General features: G+C 45.7%; 1 protein-coding gene across 1 annotated transcript in view; it reads right to left on the bottom strand.

Annotated features, from left to right (window-relative positions):
* Positions 1-21,266, bottom strand: part of LOC120062765 (WSC domain-containing protein 2-like) — a 46,745-nt gene extending 25,479 nt beyond the window's left edge. The window contains exons 1-3 of the mRNA XM_039012832.1: positions 20,870-21,266; positions 5,788-5,902; positions 690-874 (exon numbers count right to left, since the gene is read on the bottom strand). Coding sequence (XP_038868760.1) covers positions 690-874; positions 5,788-5,902; positions 20,870-21,266 — 697 coding nt within the window. The remainder of the gene's footprint in view (positions 1-689; positions 875-5,787; positions 5,903-20,869) is intronic.
* Positions 21,267-26,032: the final 4,766 nt, after the last annotated feature.

Raw genomic sequence — 26,032 nt, 5'->3', positions numbered from 1 at the left:
CCTAGGCTGTCATTGTGAATAAGAATTTGTTCTTAACTGACTTGCCTAGTTAAATAAAGAATATCCAGCAACTTCACACAGTCTGATCAACTCTGTGCAAAGGAGATATGTTGGAATGCATGAGGCAAATGGTGGTCACACCAGATACTGACTGGTTTTCTGATCCATGCACCTAGCTTTTTTTAAGGTATCTGTGACAAACAGATGCATATCTCTATTCCCAGTCATTTGAAATCCATATATTAGGGCCTAAGGACATTGATTTCCTCATATGAACTGCAACTCATTCAAAACTTTGAAGTTGTTGCATGCTGTGTTTATATTTTTGTTCAGTATATATATTAGCCCAAGGCCATGAGAACCAGATCTGCAATCTGCTTAGGCAGACAGGTAAAAAGAGAAATAACAACAATCACAATGTTGTTATTGTAACTCTGAATATAAACAAGCTTGGAGCCTCTTCCCTGAGAAATAGATATACTGCCAAAGATTGCACACTGGTGGCTATGATCTTAGGAGACAAAGAAGGGGTGGGGAGGGAGGAGGAGCACCCTCCCCTGTGGCCTCTGAACATCCCTTCACACTCAACGCCCCGTCCCACCGCAGCTCACGCCATATCCATTTCCCCTCAGAGGGTTACATGGATAAACAGACAGCTTGCATTGTGGTGATAGGTGGTTGAAACTCACAGCGGCGCGCTGACTCCTGGCTCAGCTCCAGTCTGTAGATTGACAGGCGGTTGGCCCCTCCACACAGGTTGCCCTTCTCGCCCTTACACTCCATGTTGCATTCACTCTCAGATGCATTGGGGGCCTGGATCTTGTGGCCACAGTAGCACTCCGCCCCAAACTCTAGGCCTGAATACAGGTAGCCCCTAGTGAAAAGGAAATAGAGGGGGTAATGTTAATATCATCATTAATAAAAGAGAGGCTCAGGCTTGCACAAAAATGTTCAGCATTGGTTGCAACTAATGCAACGAGACTCTCAGGGCTTCTAGTGGGGGGTGGGGGTGGTGGTGGTGGTTACTGCCCACAGGGCTGGTTCCAGGCATAAGCAACAAAAGCTTATAGATAATATATATATAGAGAGAGAGAGATTTATTTTGGAACTTACTATTGAGAGTAAGTATATAAGAATACACCAGTTGCAATTTCTAAATTTGGTTGTGCATCAGCTGTTTTCTCTTGTTATGTCAGTCAATGACAGTCACGCAATTAGCCATGTCAGATACCGACTGGGCATGCAAGTCACTTGATTTTGTTAGTCATTTTCACTCCGATATCATCTTAACATGGCATAAATTATTACAAAATGTGTAGAATTGCAGGAAACTAGCGTTAATACTGCATAAAATATCTCTCCATCCCATTGCAAACTGGATAGAATTGCATGAAATTTGTTATAAAATAGAAGTTCTCTCTCCGCCCCATGTGTAGAATTTGCAGGAAATGTATGTTTCTCTCGACTGTCAAAAGGGGGGGGGGGGCACTAAAATATTTTGCAGTGAGGTGTGGGGGCCCCCCAACCAAATCTTGCTTCAAGCCTCCAAAAGTCTATACCCGGCCCTGACTGCCTGACAACCTGACAACATCTTGTCTCTGCAATGTCTGACCAGATGGAAGTGGTTTTGTATTTTAGCACTCGATTATTCATGCAACTGCAAGACGCCCACAACCCTCTCTCTCAGCAGCTCTCTCCACAGAGTCAGTCCACTAATAGGGTTGAATGGCTCATAGACGGTCAGTTGGGTAACCGGCAGTAACCTCACTCACCCTCTCCAAGATGAAGAGAGCTCTCTACAAGGTCAGTATCAGAGAGAGAGTGCATGCATTAATACTGCACCAAGACACCAGAGCTTTTTTTAGGGTGACGCTGATTATGAGTCCATGTACAGTACAGTATACTGGAAGGCTCTATCCATCAAACACAGAAGGCCTGTACACTCCCTGGGGAACAGTACCCTGGCAGTGGCACATGAGGGATGCACACTTGACTCCTGAGAGGCCTTTATAGTGCCAATAGATTGCCAGCACAACACATCCTTTACCCTGAAGAAATCACACAGACTGACAATCAAGGAAAGCCCTAGCTAGTTAGTCACAATGGTGCACTTCTCTGCTTCATTGACGTCTGTACAGTGCCTTCAGAAACTATTCATACCCCTTGACTTATTCCACATTTTGTTGTGTTACAGCCTGAATTCAAAATGAATGAAATATATTGGATGAAATATACACACAATACCCCATAAAGACAAAGAGAAAACATGTTTTTAGAAATGTTAGCTAATTTATTGAAAATGAAATACAGAACATGACATAGTCAACACCATACTTGAAAATATGAAGCGTGGTACTCGGTGATGTGTTGTGTTGGATTTGCCCCAAATATAATGCTTTGTATTCAGGACATAAAGTTCATTTCTTTGCAACATTTTTTGCAGTTTTACTTTAGTGCCTTATTGCAAACAGGATGCATGTTTTGGAATATTTTTATTCTGTACAGGCTTCCTTCTTTTCACTGTATAATTTAGGTTAGTATTGTTGAGTAACTACAATGTTGTTGATCCATCCTCAGTTTTCTCCTATCACAGCCATTAAACTCTGTAACTGTTTTAAAGTCACCATTGGCCTCATGGTGAAATCCCCGAGCGGCTTCCTTCCTCTGAGTTAGGAAGGACGCCTGTATCTTTGTTGTGACTGGGTGTATTGAGACACTATACAAAGAGTAATTAATAACTTCACCATGCTCAAACAGAAATTCAATATCTGTTTTTTTTACCCATCTACCAATAGGTGCCCTTCTTTGCGAGGCATTGGAAAACGTCCCTGATCTTTTTGGTTGAATATGTGGTTGAAATTCACTGCTTGACTGAGGGACCTTACAGATAATTGTATGTGTGGGGTACAGAGATGAGGTAGATATTAAAAAATTATGCTAAATACTATTATTGCACAAAGAGTGAGTCAATCCAACTTATTATCAGTTCGTAGAGCATGGCACAGGCAACGCCAGGGTTGTGGGTTCGATTCCCAAGGGGGACCAGTACGAAAATGTATGCATGCACTGTATGCATGCACTTAACTCAGTCAAAACAGAAAATGTGTGTCAGTCTGTCTCTTGTGAAAACAGTGAACAACTTGTGAACATTTCTGAATTATAATATATCAAATGATTGGCATCTTACATTCAAACAATGAATCCTGATCTAGGATAACTTTTAAAACATGAAATTATTTGGCTTGCTCTAAAAGGATTTGGCTAAAAGCAAATCTACCCGCAAATCTACCCGCTCTGGATAAGAGCATCTACTAAATGTCTAAAATGTAAAAAAATTGCTAAGCAAATTCTTACTGCTGAACTTATTTAGGCTTGCCATAGCAAAGGGGTTAAATACTTATTGACTAAAGACATTTCAGCATTCCATTTGTAATTAAACATTTCTAAAAAGATAATTCCACTTCAACATTATGAGGTATTGTGTGTAGGCCAGTGACACAAAATCTTAATTTAATCCATAAATAATTCAGGCTGTAACACAACAAAATGTGGAAAAAGTCAAAGGGTGTGAATACTTCTGAAGGCACTGTATATTAGCAGCCTGCTCTGGGAGGGGTGTGGACAGAGAGAGAGAGGAGCAGAGGAGAAAGATGAAAATGTGCTCTCTACTGCACTTCTCCTCACTCTCTCTCTCGCACATATATATATATATATCTTCTCCTCTCTTTATATACTGTTTATATACACTGCTCAAAAAAATAAAGGGAACACTAAAATAACCCATCCTAGATCTGAATGAATGAAATATTCTTATTAAATACTTTTTTCTTTACATAGTTGAATGTGCTGACAACAAAATCACACAAAAATGATCAATGGAAATCAAATTTATCAACCCATGGAGGTCTGGATTTGGAGTCACACTCAAAATTAAAGTGGAAAACCACACTACAGGCTGATCCAACTTTGATGTAATGTCCTTAAAACAAGTCAAAATGAGGCTCAGTAGTGTGTGTGGCCTCCACGTGCCTGTATGACCTGCCTACAACGCCTGGGCATGCTCCTGATGAGGTGGCGGATGGTCTCCTGAGGGATCTCCTACCTGGACTAAAGCATCCGCTAACTCCTGGACAGTCTGTGGTGCAACGTGGCGTTGGTGGATGGAGCAAGACATGATGTACCAGATGTGCTCAATTGGATTCAGGTCTGGGGAATGGGCGGGCCAGTCCATAGCATCAATGCCTTCCTCTTGCAGGAACTGCTGACACATTCCAGCCACATGAGGTCTAGCATTGTCTTGCATTAGGAGGAACCCAGGGCCAACCGCAACAGCATATGGTCTCACAAGGGGTCTGAGGATCTCATCTCGGTACCTAATGGCAGTCAGGCTACCTCTGGCGAGCACATGGAGGGCTGTGCGCACCCCCCAAAGAAATGCCACCCCACACCATGACCTACCCACCGCCAAACCGGTCATGCTGGAGGATGTTGCAGGCAGCAGAACGTTCTCCACAGCGTCTCCAGACTCTGTCACGTCTGTCACATGTGCTCAGTGTGAACCTGCTTTCATCTGTGAAGAGCACAGGGCGCCAGTGGAGAATTTGCCAATCTTGGTGTTCTCTGGCAAATGCCAAACGTCCTGCACGGTGTTGGGCTGTAAGCACAACCCCCACCTGTGGACATCGGGCCCTCATACCACCCTCATGGAGTCTGTTTCTGACCGTTTGAGCAGACACATGCACATTTGTGGCCTGCTGGAGGTCATTTTGCAGGGCTCTGGCAGTGCTCCTCCTTGCACAAAGGCGGAGGTAGCGGTCCTGCTGCTGGGTTGTTGCCCTCCTACGGCCTCCTCCACGTCTGCTGATGTACTGGCCTGTCTCCTGGTAGCGCCTCCATGCTCTGGACACTACGCTGACAGACACAGCAAACCTTCTTGCCACAGCTCGCATTGATGTGCCATCCTGGATGAGCTGCACTACCTGAGCCACTTGTGTGGGTTGTAGACTCCGCCTCATGCTACCACTAGAGTGAAAGCACCGCCAGCATTCAAAAGTGACCAAAACATCAGCCAGGAAGCATAGGAACTGAGAAGTGGTCTGTGGTCACCACCTGCAGAACCACTCCTTTATTGGGGGTGTCTTGCTAATTGCCTATAATTTCCACCTGTTGTCTATTCCATTTGCACAACAGCATGTGAAATGTATTGTCAATCAGTGTTGCTTCCTAAGTGGACAGTTTGATTTCACAGAAGTGTGATTGACTTGGAGTTACATTGTGTTGTTTAAGTGTTCCCTTTATTTTTTTGAGCAGTATATACAGTATATCGCCTCCTCTCTTTCTCTCCTCTCCTGTGAGTCAGTGGTGAGTGTTGGGCTGAGCCATTGGGCTGAGCCATCCATAGGGTGCGAGAGGGAGAGGAGGGGGCAAGGGGAAACTGGAAAAACAGATGATGTGAAGAAAATATGGTATGAGAAGGAAAGAGGCAGGCAAAGAGAGAGACAGAAATAGAGAAACAGAGAGAAAGAGATACAGTGAGAGAGGGAAAGAGAGCGAGGGAAAGAGAGCAAAAGAGAGTGAGAAAGAGAGAGAATAATAATAATGTGGAAAAGGTATGAACAGTACAGTTATCGAGCGCTATGGAGCTAATGTAAAGGAGAGAGAGAGGGAGATGGTGTGAGACTATGTATGACAGCTGGCACAAGGCCCATGTTCATCTACACTCTGGTATACAACCTTTATTCCTCACTCCCATCCTGTGTTTGTGACTTTTTATATTCCCAGGCCTACCTTTCAGCACAGTTGTCCTGGCAACGGAAGACCGTCATTTTCTTGTAGTCAAAAAAGGACACTCCCCTGAGTGCTCTTTTCGCCGTGTTGTCTATATAGCAGCCAATGTAATTCGCTTTAAGAGAGAAAAACAAAACATTTCTCATAACAAATAAAAAATGCACAATTTAAGCAGAGCAATATTATGGGAGATAAGGGGGAGAGGCAATAATACAGTTTGGGGTAGAACAGAAAGAAAATTGTCATTTAACAAGTTATTCCAAGTTATGTGAGTAAAACATGCACATTTACAGTAGTACATTTTCAATGGTAATTGCTTATCAATAGTCATGGTAAATTATAGATTTAACAGAAAACATTTTTTATAAAAAATTCTGTTGAGACATTCTGTATATTAGTAAAAGAACTTTAAAGAACATCATCATCCATCTGCTCCATTCAATGCAGACATATTGAGGGCAACGTTGCTGCTCAAGGAATCAACACCAGACGGGCATGTTTATTTATTTATATAGACACACAACCCCTTCTAGTGGCCTATTACTGCAACGACACTCAATACACTTCCTGACTTATTCAAAGTGAGTAGATAGGGAGGAGGTAAGGAGGGGGGAGGGAGGAAAGGCTGGTAATGTCCTTCTGCAATGGGACTGGCTGATCCTCACCCTTCCTTCCTGCTCAAATAAAATACCATTTTATTGGCCCCATACACATATTTAGCATGTTATTGCGGGTGTAGTGAAATGCTTGCATTCCTAGATCCAACAGTGCAGTAGTATCTAACAATTCACAACAATACACACAAATCGAAAAGTAAAAAAAATGGAATTAAAAAATATATAAATATTAGGATGAGCAATGTCGGAGTGGCAATGACTAAAATACAGTAGAATAGAATACAGAATATACATATGAGATGAGTAAAGCAGTATGTCAACATTATTAAAGTGACTAGCGTTCCATTATTAAAGTGACCAGTGATTCCAAGTCTATGCATATAGAGCAGCAGCCTCTAAGGTGCAAGGTTAAATAACCGGGTGTTAGCCGGCTAGTGATGGCTATTTAACAATCTGATGGGCTTGAGATAGAAGCTGTTTTTCAGTCTCTCGGTCCCAGGTTTGATGCACCTGTATTGACTTCGCCTTCTGGATGATAGCTGGGTGAACAGGCAGTGGCTTGGGTGGTTGATGTCCTTGATCTTTTTGGCCTTCCTGTGACATCGGGTGCTGTAGGTGTCCTGGAGGGCAGGTAGTTTGCCCCCGGTGATGCGTTGGACAGAACACACCACCCTCTGAAGAGCTCTGCCTTGGAACAGTTGCCATACCAGGCAGTAATACAGCCAAACAGGATGCTCTCAATTGTGCATCTGTAAAAGTTTGTGAGGGTTTTAGGGGCCAAGACACATTTCTTCAGACTCCTGAGGTTGAAGAAATGTAGAGAAGCTGTTGCGTCTTCTTCACCACACTGTCTGTGGGGGGGACCCTTTCAGATCGTCAGTGATGTGTACGCCGAGGAACTTGAAGCTTTCCACCTTCTCCTTCACCTTTTCCCGTCGATGTGGATAGGGGCGTGCTCCCTCTGCTGTTTCCTGAAGTCCACGTTCAGCACCTTTGTTTTGTTGACGTTGAGTGAGAGGGTATTTTCCTGGCACCACACTTCTAGGCCCCTCACCTCCTCCCTGTAGGCCGTCTCATTGTTGTTGGTAATCAAGCCTACCACTGTAGTGTCGTCTGCAAACTTGATGATTGAGTTGGAGGTGTGCATGGCCACGCAGTCGTGGGTGAACAGGGAATACAGGCTGAGCACATACCCTTGTGGGGCCCAAGTGTTGAGGATCAGCGAAGTGGAGGTGTTGTTTCCTACCTTCACCACCTGGGTGTGGCCCGTCAGGAAGTCCAGGACCCGGGCGGTAAGCAAAGTGGTAAGCGGGGTTCAGACCCGGGCGGTAAGCAAAGTGAAGTGGGTCTAGGGTAAGGTAGAAGTGATAGAAGAAGGTGTTTAGCTTGTCCGGACACATCGGTGTCCGCGGCGTGGTTGGTTTTCCCTTTGTTGTCCGCGTTTGTCTGTAGACCCTGACACATATGTCTCGTATCTGAGCTGTTGAATTGCGACTCCACTTTGTCTCTGTACTGACGTTTTGCCTGTTTGAGTGCCTTACGCAGGGAATAACTACACTGTTTGTATTCGGCCATATTCCAAGTCACAATGGTTAAAAAACATTTAAAACATTTAATTTAACCTTTATTTAAATGCGGTGGTTCGCGCATTCAGTTTTGCGCGAATGCTGCCATCTATCTACGGATTCTGGTTTGGATAGGTTTTAATAGTTACAGTGTGTACAACATCTCCTATACACTTCCTGATGAACTCAGTCACCATATCCGTGTATTTGTTGATTTTATTGTCAGAGGCTACCCGGAACATATTCCAGTCTGCGTGATCAAAACAATCTTGAAGCATGGATTCAGATTGGTCAGACCAGCGTTGAATAGACCTTAGTAGGGAGGAGCAAAATAGAGTCGTGATCAGATTTGCCAAAGGGAGGGCGGGGAAGGGACTTGTAGGCATTTCAAAAAGTTGAGTAGCAGTGGTCCAATGTTTTTCCAAAGCGAGTACTACCGTCAATGTGTTGGTAGAACTTCGGTAGTGTTTTCTTCAAATTTGCTTTGATAAAATCCCCAGCTACAATAAATACAGCCTCAGGATATGTGGTTTCCAGTTTGCATAAAGTCCAGTGTAGTTCTTTGAGGGCCGGCGTGGTATCGACTTGAGGGGGAATATTCACGTCTGTGACTATTATAGGTTGGGTGAACAAAAGGACTTGAGTTCTGTATGTGATCATAATCACACCTTGGGTAGTTAAGCATGAAACTGATAACCCAGCTGGATGTATGGACGGGGACAGTATATCCCGGAAGAGAACCATGTTTCCGTGAAACAGAGTATGATACAATCCCTGATGTCTTTCTGGAAGGAGATCCTCGCCCTGAGCTCATCTACTTTATTATCCATAGACTGAACATTAGCGAGTGATATACTCGGAAGCGGTAGATGGTGTTCACGTCTTCTGAGTCAGACTAGAAGTCCACTCCGAATACCTCTTCTCTGCTGGCAATGTTTTGGAGCAGCCTCTGGAATAAGTTCAATTGTTCGGGGGGGTACGAACAAAGGATCCTCCAACTCGGGAAAGTCGTATTCCTGGTGAGTTACCGCCACTCTGATATCCAAGTCAAGTTTATTTTATTTTATATAGCCCTTCGTACATCAGCTAATATCTCGAAGTGCTGTACAGAAACCCAGCCTAAAACCCCAAACAGCAAGCAATGCAGGTGTAGAAGCACGGTGGCTAGGAAAAACTCCCTAGAAAGGCCAAAACCTAGGAAGAAACCTAGAGAGGAACCAGGCTCTCCAAAATTATTTCCGGCTGTATGTAATAACACAAACAAATCTGGGCTAATAATGTAAGAAATAACATACAAAAAACAAAGTACTGTAAAGTTGCTTAGGAGCTAGAAGCAGAGCTGCCATATCTGTGGGAGCCATTTTCTGTGAGGTAGCATGTTGGGGGGGGGGGGGGGGTTGCACAATGCACATTCTAACCCACCACATTACTGTAACTGTAATGATCTAAAAGGCGGTTGAGCGGCAGCATGTGGTGCTCTGTAGGTCCTGGGCATTAATCTTCCTCCCAGACATGGTAATGGAGCGGACTGAGCATGATCACTAATCTGCTTTAGGACAAATTTACCTCAACTGAACTGCGCTTCAATGGGGCTGACCTTCCGCCTTCCTTTTTTGTGCTTAGTTTATGAAATGAAATAATCAGATCAGAAGCCAGTCGTTCAGGGAAGCAGAGATACACTCCCCTATGTATTTATTTGGACAGCGAAGCTAAACATTTTAATTTGTCTCTATACTCCAGCATTTTGGACATGAGAAAATGTTTCATATGATGCAACAGTACAAAAGGTCACCTTTTATTTGAAAGTATTTTCATACAGTACATATCTGTTTTGCCATTTAGAAATTAAAGCACTTTATGTATCTAGTCCCGCCATTTGAATGTGTCATAAGTATTTGGACTGTCACATTCCTGACCTTATTTCCTTTGTTCAGTCTTGTTTAGTTGGTCAGGACGTGAGCTGGGTGGGCATTCTATGTTATGTGTTTCTATGTTGGGTTTATTGTTTGGCCTAATATGGTTCTCAATCAGGGGCAGGTGTTTGTCATTGTCTCTGATTGGGAACCATATTAAGGTTGACTGTTTTCACTGTTTGTTGGTGGGTGATTGTTCCTATTCATTGCGTTCTTCGTTGTCTCTATGTTCACATGTTCAGGTCTGTAGCGTCATTAGTTTCATTTTCTGTTCATTGTTTTGTTCGTTTTGTTAAGTGTTCCAATAAATATGGAAACGTACCACGCTGCAATTTGGTCCTCCTCTCTTCCACCTAACGACGAGCGTTACAGAATCACCCACCAAAACCGGACCAAGCAGCGTGGTAACAGGCAGCGGCAGCAGGAGCAGCGCAAGAAGGAGGAATGGACATGGGAAGACGTTTTGGACGGCAAGGGTTGCTACACATGGGAGGAGATCCTGGCTGGAAAGGATCGCCTCCCATGGGAACAGGTGGAGGCAGCTAGGAGAGCAGAGGCAGCCGGAGAGAGGAGCCAGCGATGTGAGGAGGCAGCACGGCAGCGCGACAGGTACGAGAGGCAGCCCCAGAATTCTTTGGGGGGGGGGGGGGGGGGGCTAAAGAGGAGTGTGGCTAAGCCAGGTAGCAGACCTGAGCTCACTCCTTGTGCTTATTATAAGCAGCGCGTTACTGGTCAGGCACCGTGTTATGCGGTTAAGCGCACGGTGTCGCCAGTGCGTGCCCATAGCCCGGTGCGCTATAGGGCAGCCCCCCGAAAGTGTCATGTGAGTGTGGGCATCCAGCCAGGGCGTAGTGTGCCTGCTCAGCGTGTCTGGTCTCCAGTACGCCGTTTCGGTCCAGGTTATCCTGCGCCGGCTCTGCGTGCTGGGTCTCCGGGGCGCTGGGAGGGTGCAGTGCGTCCTATGCCTGCGCTCCGCTCGTACCGGGCAAATGTGGGAGTGGAGCCTAAGGGAGAGGTGCGCGTAGTAGGCACTAGATCTCCAGTGCTCACCCACAGCCCGGTTCAACCTGTGCCTGCACTCTGGAGGGTCCGGGCTAGAGTAGTAGTCCAGCCTGGGGGAGTGGTGCCAAGGCTGCGCACCAGAGCTCCCCCACAGCCCGGTTCTTCAGGTGCCTCCTCCTAACACCAAGCCTCCTGTAGGTCTCCCCAGCCTGGTGGGTCCTGTGGCAGCCCCACGCACCAGGCTGTCTCTCCGTCTCCTCCCTACAGGAGTACCCGTCTGCCCAGCGCCGCCTGCACTGCCCGTCTGCCCAGCACCGCCTGCACTGCCCATCTGCCCAGCGCCGCCTGCACTGCCCGTCTGCCCAGCGCCGCCTACACTGCCCGTCTGCCCAGCGCCGTCTGAGCTGTCCGTCTGCCCAGCGCCGCCTGCGCTGCCCGTCTGCCCAGCGCCGCCTGAGCCGCCCGTCTGTCCTGAGCCTTCATAGCCGCCAGTCTGTCCTGAGCCTTCAGAGCCGTCCGTCAGTCAGGAGCCGCTAGAGCCGTCCGTCAGTCAGGAGCCGCTAGAGCCGTCCGTCAGTCAGGAGCCGCCAGAGCCGCCCGCCAGACAGGAGCTGCCAGAGCCGCCCGCCAGACAGGAGCTGCCAGAGCCGCCTGCCAGACAGGAGCTGCCAGAGCCGCCCGCCAGACAGGGGCTGCCAGAGCCGCCAGCCAGCCAGGAGCTGCCAGAGCCGCCAGCCAGCCAGGAGCTGCCAGAGCCGTCAGTCAGCCAGGATCTGCCAGAGCCGTCAGTCAGCCAGGATCTGCCAGAGCCGTCAGTCAGCCAGGATCTGACAGAGCCGTCAGTCAGCCAGGATCTGCCAGAGTCGTCAGTCAGCCAGGAGCTGCCAGAGCTACCTGTCACGCCGGCGATGCCGGAATTCCCCCTCAGTCCGGAGCTGCCCCTCAGTCCGGAGCTGCCCCTCAGTCCGGAGCTGCCCCTCAGTCCGGTGCTGCCCCTCAGTCCGGTGCTGCCCCTTAGTCCGGTGCTGCCCCTTAGTCCAATGGGGTTAATATGGAGGGTCGCCATTAAGAGGAGGCCACGGAAGCGGGGATTAACTATGGTGGGGTGGGGGCCACGTCCAGAGCCAGAGCCGCCACCGTGGACAGATGCCCACCCAGACCCTCCCCTATAGGTTCAGGTTTTGCGGCCGGAGTCCGCACCTTGGGGGGGGGGGGGGGTACTGTCACGTTCCTGACCTTATTTCCTTTGTTCAGTCTTGTTTAGTTGGTCAGGACGTGAGCTGGGTGGGCGTTCTATGTTATGTGTTTCTATGTTGGGTTTATTGTTTGGCCTAATATGGTTCTCAATCAGGGGCAGGTGTTTGTCATTGTCTCTGATTGGGAACCATATTAAGGTTGACTGTTTTCACTGTTTGTTGGTGGGTGATTGTTCCTATTCATTGCGTTCTTCATTGTCTCTATGTTCACATGTTCAGGTCTGTAGCGTCGTTAGTTTCATTTTCTGTTTATTGTTTTGTTCGTTTTGTTAAGTGTTCCAATAAATATGGAAACGTACCACGCTGCAATTTGGTCCTCCTCTCTTCCACCTAACGACGAGCGTTACATGGACAAATTCACTTACAGTGTATTACAGTAGTCAAAAGTTTAGTATTTGGTCCCATATTCCTAGCACGCAATGACTAAATCAAGCTTGTGACTCTACAAACTTGGAGTTTGTTTTGGTTGTGTTTCAGATTATGTTGTGCCCAATAGAAATGAGTGATAAATATTATGTCATTTTGGAGTCTCCTTTATAGTAAATCAAAATAGAATATGTTTCGGAAAACGTTGACATTAATGTGGATGCTGCCATAATTACGGATAATCATGAATGAATCGTGAATAATGAGTGAGAAAGTTACAAAGGCATAAATATCATACCTCCAAAAAAATGCTAACCTCGCCTGTTATTGTAATGGTGAGAGGTTAGCATGTCCTGGGGGTATAATATTTGTGCCTCTAACTTTCTCACTCATCATTATTTATCATTATCCATAATCATGGTAGCATCAACAGATGACGCAATCTCAATCGCTATCCATACTGCCCTTTCCCACCTGCACAAAAGGAACACCTATGTGAGAATGCTGTTCATTGACTACAGCTCAGCGTTCAACAACATTGTTTTTACACTGCTGCTACTCGCTGTTTATTGTCTATGGATAGTCACTTTACCCCTACCTACACTAACATTCAAAAGTTTGGGGTCACTTAGATATTTCCTTGTCTTTGAAAGAAAAGCAATTTTTTTTGTCCATTAAAAGAACTTCAAATTGATCAGAAATACAGTGTAGACATTGTTAATGTTGTAAATGACTATTGTAGCTGGAAACGGCAGATTTTTTTATGGAACATCTACATAGGCGTACAGAGGACCATTATCAGCAACCATCACTCCTGTGTTCCAATGGCACGTTGTGTTAGCTAATCCAGGTTTATCATTTTAAAAGGCTAATTGATCATTAGAAAACCCGTTTGCAATTATGTTAGCACAGATAAACTGTTGTTCTGATTAAAGAAGCAATAAAACTGGCCTTCTTTAGACAATTTTTATTTATTTTATTTATATTTCACCTTTATTTAACCAGGTAGGTCAGTTGAGAAAAAGTTCTCATTTACAACTGCGACCTGGCCAAGATAAAGCAAAGCAGTGCGACCAAAACAACAACACAGAGTTACACATAAACAAACGTACAGTCAATAGCACAAAAGAAAAGAAAAATTTAAAAATCGATGTACAGTGAGTGCAAATGTAGGGAGGTAGGCAATAAATACGCCCTAGAGGCGAAAATAATTACAATTTAGCATTAATACTGGAGTGATAGATGTGCAGATGATGATGTGCAAGTAGAGATAATGGGGTGCAAAAGAGCAAGAGGGTAAGTAATAATATGGAGATGAGGTAGTCGGGTGTGCTATTTACAGATTGCCTGTGTACAGGTACAGTGATCGGTAAGCTGCTCAGACAGCTGATGCTTAAAGTTGGAGATATAAGACTCCAGCTTCAGAGATTTTTGCAATTCGTTGCAGTCATTGGCAGCAAAGAACTGGAAGGAAAGGCGGCCAAAGGAAGTGTTGGCTTTGGAGATGACCAGTGCAATATACCTGCTGGAGCGTGTGCTACGGGGGGGTGTTGCTATGGTGACCAGTGAGCTGAGATCAGGCGTGGCTTTACCTAGCAAAGACTTATAGATGACTTGGAGCCAGTGGGTTTGGCGACGGATATGTAGTGAGGGCCAGCCAACGAGAGCATACAGGTCGCAGTGGTGGGTAGTATATGGGGCTTTGGTGATAAAACGGATTGCACTGTGATAGACTACATCTAGTTTGCTGAGTAGAGTGTTGGGGGCTATTTTGTAAATGACATTGCCGAAGTCAAGGATCGGTAAGATAGTCAGTTTTACGAGGGTATGTTTGGCGGCATGAGTGAAGGAGGCTTTGTTGCCGATTCTAGATTTAATTTTGGATTGGAGATGCTTAATGTGAGTCTGGAAGGAGAGTTTACAGTCTAGCCAGACACCTAGGTATTTGTAGTTGTCCACATATTCTAGGTCAGAACCATCCAGAGTAGTGATGCTAGTCGGGCGGGAGGGTGCGGGCAGCAATCGGTTGAAGAGCATGCACTTAGTTTTACTAGCATTTAGCAGTTGGAGGCCACGGAAGGAGCGTTGTATGGCGTTGAAGCACGTTTGGTGGTTTGTTAGCACAGTGTCCAAAGAAGGGTCAGATGTGTACAGAATGGTGTCATCTGCATAGAGGTGGATCAGAGAATCACCAGCAGCAAGAGCAACACCATTGATATATACAGAGAAAAGAGTCGGCCCGAGAATTGAACCCTGTGGCACCCCCATAGAGACTGCCAGAGGTCCGGACAACAGGCCCTCCGATTTGACACACTGAGCTCTATCTGAGAAGTAGTTGGTGAAACAGGCGAGACAGCCATTTGAGAAGCCAAGGCTATTGAGTCTGCCGATAAGAATGCGGTGATTGACAGAGTCGTAAGCCTTGGCCAGGTCAATGAAGACGTCTGCACAGTACTGTCTTTTATCGATGCCGGTTATGATATCGTTTAGGACCTTGAGCGTGGCTGAGGTGCACCCATGACCAGCTCGGAAACCAGATTGCATAGTGGAGAAGGTACGGTGGGATTCGAAATGGTCGGTGATCTGTTTATTAACTTGGCTTTAGAAGATTTTAGAAAGGCAGGGCAGGATGGATGTAGGTCTATAACAGTTTGGGTCTAGAGTGTCTCCCCCTTTGAAGAGGGGGATGACCGCGGCACCTTTCCAATCTTTGGGGATCTCAGATGATACGAAAGAGAAGTTGAATAGGCTAGTAATAGGGGTTGCAACAATTTCTGTGGAAAATTTTAGAAAGAGAGGGTCCAGATTGTCTAGCCCAGCTGATTTGTAGGGATCCAGATTTTGCAGTCCTTTCAGAACATCAGCTGTCTGGATTTGGGTGAAGGAGAAACGGGGGGGAGGGGGTTTAGGGCAAGTTGCTGCAGGGGGTGCTGAGATGTTGGCCCGGGGTAGGGGTAGCCAGATGGAAAGCATGGCCAGCCGTGGAAAAATGCTTATTGAAATTATCGATTATCGTAGATTTATCAGTAGTGACAGTGTTTCCTATGCTCTTATTCTCCATGGACTTTACAGTGTCCCAAAACTTTTTGGAATTAGTGCTACAATAAGAAAACTTCTGTTTGAAAAAGCTAGCCTTAGCTTTCCTAACTGAGTGAGTATATTGGTTCCTGACTTCCCTGAAAAGTTGCATATCGTGGGGGCTATTCGATGCTAATGCAGTTCGCCACAGGTTGTTTTTGTGCTGGTCAAGGGCAGTCAAGTCTGGGGTGAACCAAGGGCTATATCTGTTCTTAGTTCTACATTTTTTGAATGGGGCATGCTTATTTAAGATGGAGAGGAAAGCCCTTTTGAAGAGCATCCAGGCATCCTCTACTGACGGGATGAGGTCAATATCCTTCCAGGATACTCGGGCCAGGTCGAGTGGAAAGGCCTGCTCGCTGAAGTGTTTTAGGGAGCGTTTGTAGTGTTTCATAGTGATGAAGGGTGGTCGTTTGACCGCGGACCCAGTTCGCATGCAGGCAATGAGGCTGTAATCGCTGAGATCCTGGTTGAAGACAGCAGAGGTGTATTTAGAGGGCAGGTTGGTCAGGATGATATCTAAGAGGGTGCCCATGGTTACGGATTTAGGGTTGTACCTGGTAGGTTCCTTGATGATTTGTGTGAGATTGAGGGCATCCAGCTTAGATTGTAGGACGGCCGGGGTGTTAAGCATATCCCAGTTTAGGTCACCTAACAGTACGAGCTCTGAATATAGATGGGGGGCGATCAATTCACATATGGTGTCCAGGGCACAACCGGGGGCCGAGAGGGGTCTTTAACAAACGGCAACGTTGAGAGACTTGTTTCTGGAAAGGTGGATTTTTAAAAGTAGAAGCTAGAATTGTTTGGACACAGACCTGGATAGTATGACTGAACTCTGCAGGCTATCTCTGCAGTAGATTGCAACTCTGCCCCCTTTGGCATTTCTACCTTGTCGGAAAAAGTTATAGTTAGGGATGGAAATTTCCTATGCCAGGATTCAGAGTGGAGTGTGCTAAATCAGTGAAGAAAACAAACTTAGGGAGGAGGCTTCTAATGTTAACATGCATGAAACCAATGCTTTTACGGTTACAGAAGTCAACAAAAGAGAGCGCCTGGGGAATGGGAGTGATGCTGGGGGCTGCAGGGCCTGGGTTAACCTCTATATCACCAGAGGAACAAAGGAGGAGTAGGATAAGAGTACGGTTAAAGGCTAAAAGAAATGGTCGTCTAGTGCGTTCGGGACAGAGAGTAAAAAAAGCGTGTTTCTGGGCGCGGAAGAATAGATTCAAGGCATAATGTACAAACAAGGGTATGTTAGGATGTGAGTACAGTGGAGGTAAGCCTAGGCATTGAGTGATGATGAGAGAGGTTTTGTCTCTAGAGGCACCATTTAAGCCAGGTACGGTCACCACATGTGTGGGGGGTGGAACATAAGGACTAGCTAAGGCATATTGAGCTGGGCTGGAGGATCTACAGTGGAAGAAGACAAACATTTACTAGGCATATTGACATTAGGGAGAGGCATGTGTAGCCGAGTGATCATAGGGTCCAGTGAGTAGCTAGGCGAGCTGGAGGTACGGCGATTCAGAGGGCTAGCAGCAGGCTAGCAGATGGGCCTCAGGGGGACGTTGCAACGGGAGAGCCTGTTGAAACCCCCTCGGACGGTTACGTCGGCAGACCAGTCGTAATGGATCGGCAGAGCTCCATGTTGGCAGCAAAGGGTCCAGGCCAATTGGCAAAAGAGGTAATTGAAGCCCAGGGATTGCTTGATGGATCTCTTCAGCTAGCCGGGAGATGGGCCTAGCTCGAGGCTAGCTCCAGGCTAACTGGTGCTTGCGTCGGGACAGAGACGTTAGACAGGAGTAGCCACTCGGATAGCAGCTAACTAGCTGCGATGATCCGGAGTAAAGGTTCAGAGCTTGCAGTAGGAATCCAGAAATGTGGTAGAGAAAAGCAGTCCGATATGCTCTGGGTAGATATCGCGCCATGCAGGCTGGCAGGAGTTGCCCGGGCTGAGGCTGGCAGTCCAAGTTAACGGTGATGACCGCTAGCAGTGGCTAACTGACTACTAGCTAGTAGCTAGTTAGCTGGCTAGCTGCTGAAGGGGGTTCCGGTTCAAAAGTGTAAAAATAGCAGATCCATACCACATTGGATGAGGCGGGTTACAGGAGAGTATGTTCAGTCCGTAGATGAGAAAATTAGATTAAAAATAATAAAAATATATACGAAGAAAAACGATATTTACAAGGGACGGGACTAGACAATCAAAACAGACAACCCACTGCTACGCCATCTTGGACTAGTGGAGTATCTGGAACATCAGCATTTGTGGGTTCGATTACAGGCTCAAAATGGCCAGAAACAAAGTACTTTCTTCTGAAACTCGTCAGTCTATTCTTGTTCTGAGAAATGAAGGCTATTCCATGTGAAAAATTGCCAAGAAACTGAAAATCTCATACAACGCTGTGTACTAATCCCTTCACAGAACAGCGCAAACTGGCCCTAACCAGAATAGAAAGAGGAATGCTGATGTTCCAGATTCTCAACTAGTCTAAAGAAGGCCAGTAAATTTGTGGAATTTCTTTCCTTCTTAATGCGTTTGAGCCAATCAGTTGTGTTGTGACAAGGTAGGGTGGTATACTGAATGTAGGGGTGGTATACCTATTTGGTAAAAGACCAAGTCCATATTATGGCAAGAACATCCGACCTTGATTGGGAGTCCCATAGGGTGGCGCACAATTGTCCCAGCGTCATCCAGGTTTGACTGGGGTAGGCCGTCATTGTAAATAAGAATTTGTTCTTAACTGACTTGTCTAGTTAAATAAAGGTTAAATAAAAAAATACAAATAAAAAAACAGCTCAAATAAGCAAAGAGAAATGACAGTCCATCGTTACTTTAAGACATGAAGGTCAATCAATTTGGAAAATTTCAAAAACCTTGAAAGTTTCTTCAAGTGCAGTTGCAAAAACCATCAAGCGCTATGATGAAACTTGCTCTCATGGGGACCACCAGAGGAAAGGAAACCCCAAAGTTACCTCTGCTGCAGAGGATATGTTCATTAGAGTTAACTACACCTCCAAAATTGCAGCCCAAATAAATGCTTCACAGAGTTCAAGTAAAGGACACATCTCAACATCATCTGTTCAGAGGAGACTGTGTGAATCAGGCCTTCATGGTCGATTTGCTGCAAAGAAACCACTACTAAAGGACACCAATAAGAAGACGAGACTTGCTTGGGTCAAGAAACAAAGCAATGGACATTAGACCAGTGGAAATGTGTCCTTTGGTCTGAAATCTGTCCTTTGGATGATCTGCTTCTCTGAGTTTGACGCCACAGTATGAGGTTACTGTCTCCACTCTCGTATCATGTTATTATCTGATCATATAATCTTGTTATATGTACAGTAATGCTCTGTCCTCATGAGGGATGTTAACACATAACATAAATCTGTACTGGATAACAACAATACACTTGCTGGATGTTTCCTTAAAACAGGGTAAATGATGAGGTTGGATACAGGGGACGACAGTATTTGCTTCATGTTTTTTTCAGACAGTGTGTGTGTTTTCTCTGTGTGTGTGCGCATGCATGCATGCATGCATGTGTCTATAGTGTGGAGCAGGTTGAGTGTGGCTGCTCTTGAAGAGAACATGACAAGGGCCTGGTACTGTGGGACAGAAGAGTCATGGATGAAAGGGAGCGGTGCTGCTTTGAAAGCACTAATCACAACGGCAGGTAGCTAGCTCTTAGAGGGCTGTGCCAGTAACAGAAAGGCCGCTAGTTCTAATCCAATGTGAAGAATCTGTCAATGTGCCATTGAGCAAGGCATTTAACGCTAATTGCTCCAGGGTCGCCATTGACAATGGTTGAGCTTGTTTGTTGCAATATGCAAAAAAGCACATTTCCAATTCACACATGCGTATAATGAGTACATGAGTGAAATAGGACAAATATAAGCACCCACCAAATTGTTATTATTATTTTACATACTACGTAGAGATATTTTAATCCGTAGCTCTATTACATGTACTACATAAAGCATGTTTGTGCTTCTCTCCATCCGAATGCCACAAAAACAATCACTGTGCAAATCAATTCCAATCAGGAAGTACTTGTGCTTGTAATACATATTTCTCTCATGCATATTCTTACTATAAGTAGCTAGTTATCCTCGTACTACGAAGGATAATATTATATTTCTATGATTATACAGTTAACTGCTGTCCTCTGGTATAAATTCTACTATATACTTTATTGTCCAGTATGGGAAGTGTAAAGATCAATGTGGAGGATAACATGATTAGATGTGAGCGAATCAGGGCACTGTGCTGTGCTGCGCTGTGCACTCCTGACACTGCCAGCTGTTCACAGCAGCCAGCCATGCGGAGTCCCAGGCTAAATGAATCTCCATCACTTTACTGGAGATCAAGCCAGTTCTTTTTGGGAAAGGTTAATTGCCATGGACATGCTATATATGGCCAATGAACACAAGCGGTACAGGATTTTACCAAAGATCTATAGTTAGAAACCTTCTGTTGGGAGTTGGAGCCCTTCAAACATCAGACCGGATTAGCCTAGTGGGCAGGTATGGAGACAATCCTCAAACTATTTATATATATATAGTTTTTTTGGGGGGATTTTGTGGTTTGGTTCCAAGTCACTTATCTGTGGCATTCTGGGTACCTGGTAAATATATACAATGTCACACAAAGTGTTGCTAGGGATAGCTCTATGATATGGGTAAACGTATTTGGGGAAAACCTGCTATCACTGTGAGATGAATCTGTACGTTCTGAATATCCCCCCAAATAACCATGCTAAATGGCCTGCTGGTGGGTATTTCCTGACTGTGGCTAAGGAGGACCAGGGTGGGTGGGACCACTGAACTAACTAAGCCTCTGGTTCTAGATCTCCCTGGGAGAGAGAGAGAGGAGTCACTCTGTTCACACAGGCTCTTCATCTCTCTGGAGAGGCATCACCTGAAGTGCCAATTACCTCTTAAATATACAATCACAATATCCAAGCACATTAACCTTGAGCAACACTGAGTGTGAATGTGTATGTGCCTATCCACACGTGTCTGTGTGTATAATGGAATATCTTTCATAATGAACAGCGAATACTCAAGGTGAAACTTAGGTATGATAGTCACTAAAATTGACAGTTTATTTCTTCAGGCTGTTTATTTCTTCAGGCTATCTACAAAACAAATTAACAGTAGTCAGTGGTGTTTTTAAGAGATACTGATTGTTATGTGTAAAATCAAGTTAAGAGTCCCAACAGTACAAACCATGTAGGTACTATCCAACTAGTACATCTCGACATAAACTGTTAACTCACCCCGTCCGTCATCCAGATCTTTGGCGTTGCGTCCTTTGAGGGCACGGTTCCAGCTGCTTGTGTAGTCTCCTCCCCGGGCCCTCCAGTCATGGCTGTCCTTCCCAGCAGCTCCTTTCATCCATGGAGGGCCGTACCTCCTCGGGGTGGGTCTGCGGTTCTCCTTGAACACCCTTCCCATCATCCCTACCCGCCGGCCGTCTGAGGAGGCCACCCTGTTCCCCATCTCAGACGCCACCAGGGGGTCCCGGCCCCCATTGGCCCCTGTGGAGTTGTCCCCTACGAAGCCAGAGTGCAGGAACACCAGGCTCCCGGCTGTCAGGTAGAGGAGGATGAAGGAGAAGAAGCGCACGGGTTTCCTCCGGAAGTAGCGCTGAATCTTCAGCAAAGGCCTAGCCATGCTGGCTCCACCTGCCGCTCAGTCACAACGTCCCAGAGAGACACAACCATAAAGCAGCAGGACAACAACCCTAAAGCTACTGAGAGGTCCAATCACACAGGAGAGAGAGTCACAATATAAAATCTTAATCCAATTCTGGGAAGGGACAAATAATGACCTATCAGGCTAAAACATATAACAAAGGTGTGTTGTGCTCCTGTCCTGAGTGTGTGTGTGTATGGGATCTCTGCATGAGGTCTGTCCACACTCCTCGTGGAGGTGTGTGGGTGTGTGTGGAGCTGGAGAGTGTGTCTCCAGTGTGTGTCTCTCTACGTTCCCACTGAGAGAGCATCAGGAGGACAGAGAGCTGACGGTAGGGCCATGGCAGGAAAGATGAGTGGCTCAGACTGAAAGACAATCACCGAAGCAGCATTACTTCTTTCTCGCTATCGACCTCTGGCTTGTGCCTCCCCGGCTCCACAGAGGTCCTTTCCCCCGCTGTGCAGATGGAAGAGGCTTTAATTCACTCTCTGAGCTGAGATCCTTGTGCCTTTGTGTGTCCATCCATTCACCGTGACGGTCTGTGAAGGAGGTTGAGGCTCGCCATCTGAAAGTATAATAAGACACATTAATCCTCTCTGTGGGCTCCTACAACACACACCACCTCCCCACCTCCTCAGCAACACAATCAAGGCAGAAGCAGTAGCAAACAGCACATTAGGGTGGATGAAAATCCTTGGGCTGTGGTTGTTGTTTTCTTCAGTTCATAAACCCAATGTGGGTGGTCCTCTGTTCCAACCAGCTCTGAGCTCTACAGGCTTCTTTATCTCTGCTAAATGAAGCTGGAATGGGAACATTGGAAGGGGAGGGGAAACAAGAGTTCTACCCTGTAGCATCTCCACTGGTTCTATTTCTGTTAATCAAGGTGTTTCAGTAAGTAATAAAAAACGGCCAACAATGGAGTCTAGCAGTATAGGTAAAATCCTCTTCGTTATGGATGGTATGAGTTGCTGAATTGGAGAAAATATTTGATTGTCATTCTTCTCTCTTTCTGTTTCAGTGGTCTCAGATCAGGATCTGGCTACATTCGTTGTTTTAAATTAAAATAACTTGGAGCTGATTTCCTGGTGTGTTTATTTATTTATTTTAATTATTATTCTTTTTCCCAGAAAACTTGGGGGGCCAAATTAAACCCCGGGCCGCCAGTTGGGGAACCATGCTGTAGCGGCTGAGTGCCCACTCCCCAGGTCCTCTCTATCCCTGTGAAAGGCCTCTCTGTTCTGTTCTGTCCAGGGCCACAGCGGTAATTGTCTGGGAGGGGATTCACACCGAGGTGGTAACAGAACACCGTCCAGAGGCCCATGGAATTTTACAGAACCCCCATGGTGACACTCGCCCCCGTGCCTTGCTGTCTGGTTCAGGACAAATCAACAAAGCACCTGTGTCACCTGAAACCCCCAGCAACCCCGAACAACCCAATCTCCCTGTCTGCATTACCCCCGTGGTGGTTTGGGTACGATCCAGGACCGTCCTGGGGGAGTGGATCACATCCAGGTGTGGATAGAAACCACAAGATTAATACCAGCAATGTGTCCAAAATGGCACCCTATTACCTTTTTAGTGCACAACCTTTGACCAGGGCCCATTAGGTCCAAAAGTAGTGCAGTATAGGGAATAGGGTGCTATTTGGGATGCACACCAGGCACCTCTGGGTTATTATGAGTGGGACTCTTCTGAGCTCTGTCTTTCTGTAAGCTGATGAGGACTGGGAGGAACCAGGAACAGTCCATAAGTTAGTTTGTTGACATGGACTTTATTTAGCTTAACGCTATCACTTACTCAGATATTATGCTCTGGTATCAAGATAGATCATGAATCAGCTCAGGTCAAATTAAGTTTAGACACACACATGTCCCAACTCTCTCCACACAGTATGAATGATAGTTCCTCAGTGACAAGGCAGGGCCTGGTTGTGTTTGACTGAAACCTTGGGGTGATGAGGTTAGTGAAATGTGAGTACATGGTCAAAGTGAAGTGCAGCTTATGTCATGCTATTGTCCTTATAAGGCATGTGTTTACACCCGATGGTTTGTGGAATTAAGGTGTAGAGGTCCGAGCAGGTTTTCGGGGGGGGGGGGGTTATCTTAAAACTGGGAGCACGTCTGCTCAGATAAATGGACCTTTTGTCATGCCTGATATTGGCTTTTCATCACTGCAGTTTACAGACTCAGGCCTTAATAAAACGTCTGTCTGTCTGTCTGTCTGTGGTCCCGTGTGGCTCAGTTGGTAGAGCATGGCGCTTGCAACGCCAGGGTTGTGGGTTCAATTCCCACGGGGGGACCAGGGTTCAATTCCCACGGGGGGACCAGGATGAATATGTATGAACTTTCCAATTCGTAAGTCGCTCTGGATAAGAGCGTCTGCTAAATGACTTAAATGTAAATGTCTGTCTGTCTGTCTGTGGCAGAACACTCCTGTTGATGGGTGGTTGGGTAGAAAAATAAAGGGCACACATCTGATGGCAGAATGTTACAGGTCACACGCGCAAAGCACCTGTCACCTGAAGGCGGAACTAGAACGAGGCCATATTACTGCACATTCCACCATAAGTTTTACTGTTTACTCACAGGAGCATCGCTGTCAACATTGGAGTGTTACTATGGAGGGAATACTAGTCCAAAGGCCGGCAACATTGCAGTATTGAGTCGTTTCATCTTACCGTTTAAAGGCAGTGTACAGTATGCCGGTTCGTACCTAGTACATTCTCCATTCAGATTGCGAAGGCATTTATTTCCTCCTTATCGCGATTGAATGGCAAAGACTAAAAATAAATTGGGAAAATATGCACACTTACTTTCTTAAACACCATTTTACACCACCATGCTAGAGTGGCTTAAGCCTAGGAATGCTAGTCCCGGATGTTGCGTATTGCGTTTAGCCAATCAGGTCGCAGCAGTCTGTTGTTTACCCCTGGCTGAACACGGGGCGCAACTTTCACAAACTTGCACCATTGAGAGCATTCTGTCGGGCTGCATCACCGCCTGATACGGCAACTGCACCGCCGGCGACCCCATGGCTCTCCAGAGAGTGGTGCGGTCAGCCCAACTCATCACTGAGGGCACACTGCCTGCCCTCCAGGACATCTACAGCACCCGGTGTCATAGGAAGTTCAAGAAGATCATCAAGGACCTCAGCCACCCGAGTCACGGCCTGTTCACCCTGCTACCATTTAGCAGACGGAGACAGTACAGGTGTATCAAAGCCAGGACCGAGACACTGAAAAACTGTTTCTATCTCTGTACCATCAGACTGAACATCCATCACTAGCCGGCTGTCACCCGGTAATCTGCCCGGCACCTTAGAGACTGCTGCCTCATGTATACAGAGACATTGAACACTGGTCACTTTAACAATGTTTACATATTGTTTTTTTTACCCACTTTATATGTATTTACTGTATTTTAGTCATGACTCATGGCTCATCCTATATAACTACTGCTGTACACACCTTTTCTATTCATGTACTCTCCATACTGTCTATACACACCATTTATGTATATATTTATATTCCGGACTCTGACATTGCTCTGACATATTTCTTATATTTTTGGGATTATGTGTGTATTGTTATTGTATTGATAGATATTGCTGCACGGTTGGCGCTAGAAACCTATGCAATTCGCTGCAACTGCAATAACATCTGCAAATCTGTGTACGCAACCAGTAAACTTTGATTTGATTTGAAATGGCAAAAATAGGAGAGGTTTAGCCATAATTATGACTTTGTGGCTGTAGTAACTAGTGACGACGAAGTGTCATCAAACGGTTAACCAGGAAATTCTGGACTGGATCACAAACTAAACCGGGAAGTGAAACATTTTAAATGCTTTTACTGGACTGTTGAAGGACCGATATTGCTGGCTTTTAATCTCACTCCTTTTTAATGTACCGGCTATACACGGCTCACTGCTTTTAAACAGTGGACACATATTTTTGAAAGTTTGGACAACTGCTTTTAAAGTATTGACAACTGATGTTGAAGATTGGCTTATTACTGCTGTCTATTGATTTGAAGAGGTGATTATCATGACGGCAACAATACCTCAACCTTGTGAGCAAACAGTTGAGACCAGAGGAGGCTGCTGGGAGGAGCTATAGGAGGACGGGCTCATTGTAATGGCTGGAATGAAATAAATGGATTGGTATCAAACACACATATGTTTGACTTCGTTCCATTTATACTATTCCAGCAATTGCAATGAGCCCATCCTCCTATTGCTCCTCCCACCAGCCTCCTCTGGTTGAGACATATTTACTGTTCCCTGTTTTTTTGTGCCTCAGGACCATTTGAAAGAGCCAGATCTGGGCTCTATCTACTAGAAGGAGCAGGAGTAAAAGAAGGATTGGAGTGGACTGGGCAGGCTGCCCAATTTCACCCACCCTTTAAAACATGAGAAACAATTTTTTTCCTTTTGTGGAATTGATTTCACCCTAACCCCTTTATATGGGTGGCCTACAGAATGTTTTATACATTTTCCAATCTACCTACTTTTTTATTAAATCTTGCCTCCTTGTGTTTTATGGTTACTCTGGGTCCCAACTGGTCACTACAACTTTTAAATGTTACTTTACTGTGCTTGTTTTCTATGAAAATGGTCCAAAAGAAACAAAAATAGATTCTTAGCAAAGAGACATTTCTCAAGCAATAATTTTGCTAGGACTGTCTGGGAGTGGTCTGAGTTTAGTTTAGTTTATTAGGATTCCCATTAACTACTGCAGATGCAGCA

This window comes from Salvelinus namaycush, chromosome 18 (genome assembly GCF_016432855.1).
Source record: "Salvelinus namaycush isolate Seneca chromosome 18, SaNama_1.0, whole genome shotgun sequence".
NCBI classification, from domain to species: Eukaryota; Metazoa; Chordata; class Actinopteri; order Salmoniformes; family Salmonidae; genus Salvelinus; species Salvelinus namaycush.
Note: the sequence above shows the minus strand (reverse complement) of the source record. Positions and strands in the feature narration are given on the sequence as shown.